This window comes from Nematolebias whitei, chromosome 15 (genome assembly GCF_014905685.2).
Source record: "Nematolebias whitei isolate Nwh7 chromosome 15, NemWhi1, whole genome shotgun sequence".
NCBI lineage: Eukaryota > Metazoa > Chordata > Actinopteri > Cyprinodontiformes > Rivulidae > Nematolebias > Nematolebias whitei.
This window is the reverse complement of record NC_056512.1, coordinates 15,763,051-15,764,707: the sequence shown is the minus strand read 5'-3', so window position 1 is coordinate 15,764,707 and position 1,657 is coordinate 15,763,051. Positions and strand designations below refer to the sequence as shown.

Sequence of the window (1,657 nt, the reverse complement as noted above, 5' to 3'; positions counted from 1 at the left end):
TTTCAGGGAGGTCTGGGACCTCAACAATGTTTCAGGGAGGTCTGGGAACTCAACAATGTTTCAGGAGGTCTGGAACCTCAATGTTACTTTTGTGAGATCTGGGATCTCCAATAAAAAGTCACGTGGGGACTTATCAATATCGATATTGTGTTTAAAGGAAAGGAGTTTCAGGGAACTTTCAGTTATCCTAGTTCAACATCAAGTGTGATATGCGATCTAAAGCGATATTGTGAAATTGGAGATATACCGGTAAAAGCATTCAGAGTATATGTTGAAGATGACTCCCTGCTACTACCACACCAAATCTTAGCTCATAACCTGTAAGGTTTAGGTGTTTTTTGTTTGCTAAGGTTTATTAGCTGAAACTGTGTTGACTCCAAAAGATATGTTGAAGATGATCATCCAGTGAATACTTTCTGATCGTTCCATCAAAGCCCATTCAGTGATTCAAAAGATATTTTGCAGACATGACAGACAATTAAACACATACGCACAAAGCAAGGCCATTATTGCCCTTTTGGCAGCAGGTAATAATTAGCTCATGATAAAAAACAAAACTAAAAGACAGATCAGTTCTGTAATGTTTTAAAGTGTTGGTGTACCTGGAATAGCTAACCACTTGCTCATGGTCTGTGTGGCTGTGGTGAGAATCTGATCCTCAGGTACCAATTGGTCCACAAGTCCTATTTTCAAGGCGTCTGAAGGTTTGTAGAGCAGCCCCAATTGCAGTGAGATGTCTGTGTTCCTGTACCCTACTATGTTTTGTAAGGTGTCCTTAAACCTGAGGATGTGAAAGAGATTAAAGAAACTCTGAACAAGCAATGCTCAGCTTGTTTTACACATTCCATGGATTAAGACCGTCATACTTCCATACCAGAAAGGTGCTACAATACCGAGCAGTGTCTCATTCAGACCGATGCTGTAACGAGGGTTATCTGCCATGATCCTGTAGTCACACACCAAAGAAAGGAGACATCCGCCTGCAGGACTGGAACCCTGTGGAGGAACACAGGAGGATCTCACAGTCTTTGGTTTTAAGTGATTGTTGGTGTGCTGCTGAGGTGGAAGCTGTGATGTACATACATTAATTGCAGCTATAGTGACCATGTCGGAGCCATAGAGTTTCAGCCACATCTCCTGCACGGCTTTCCAGAACTCCCCACAGCGCTCGGGACTTTTACCGTACATCTCTAAGATATCCAGGCCAGCTGAAAACACCTTGGGTTGGCTCTAAGTCAAACAAGCCACACAGCAAAAAGCAGAAGATGACCTGTGAACATTTATTTAGAAGTCACACAGTCTTATTATTTCAGCTTTTTTTTGTGTGTGTGTGTCTTTGTTTTTGTTACTTTGTAAGGCACATTTTTCCAACTTATACTTCATTGTGAGGACCAACTGCTCCTTATGGGGCCCAAAGCCTGAGCCCCATGAGAAGAAGTGCTGTTGGTGGGTTAGGGGTTAGGTGTAGGCATGTAGTGATAATGGTTAGGTTTAGGGTTATGTATGTACTGGTAATGGTTAGGTTTAAGGTTATGTATGTACTGATAATGGTTAGGTTTAGGATTACGTATGTACTGGTAATGGTTAGGTTTAGGTATGTACTGGTAATGGATAGGTTTAGGGTTATGTATGTACTGGTAATGGTTAGGTTTAGGGT

At 41.7% G+C, this 1,657-nt stretch overlaps 1 protein-coding gene across 1 annotated transcript in view; it reads right to left on the bottom strand.

Moving 5' to 3' along the window:
• The window catches only part of eci1 (enoyl-CoA delta isomerase 1), a 13,555-nt gene that overhangs the window by 5,525 nt on the left and 6,373 nt on the right, over positions 1–1,657 (bottom strand). Inside the window, exons 4-6 of the mRNA XM_037689406.1 lie at positions 1,084–1,230; positions 875–996; positions 603–781 (exon numbers count right to left, since the gene is read on the bottom strand). Coding sequence (XP_037545334.1) covers positions 603–781; positions 875–996; positions 1,084–1,230 — 448 coding nt within the window. The remainder of the gene's footprint in view (positions 1–602; positions 782–874; positions 997–1,083; positions 1,231–1,657) is intronic.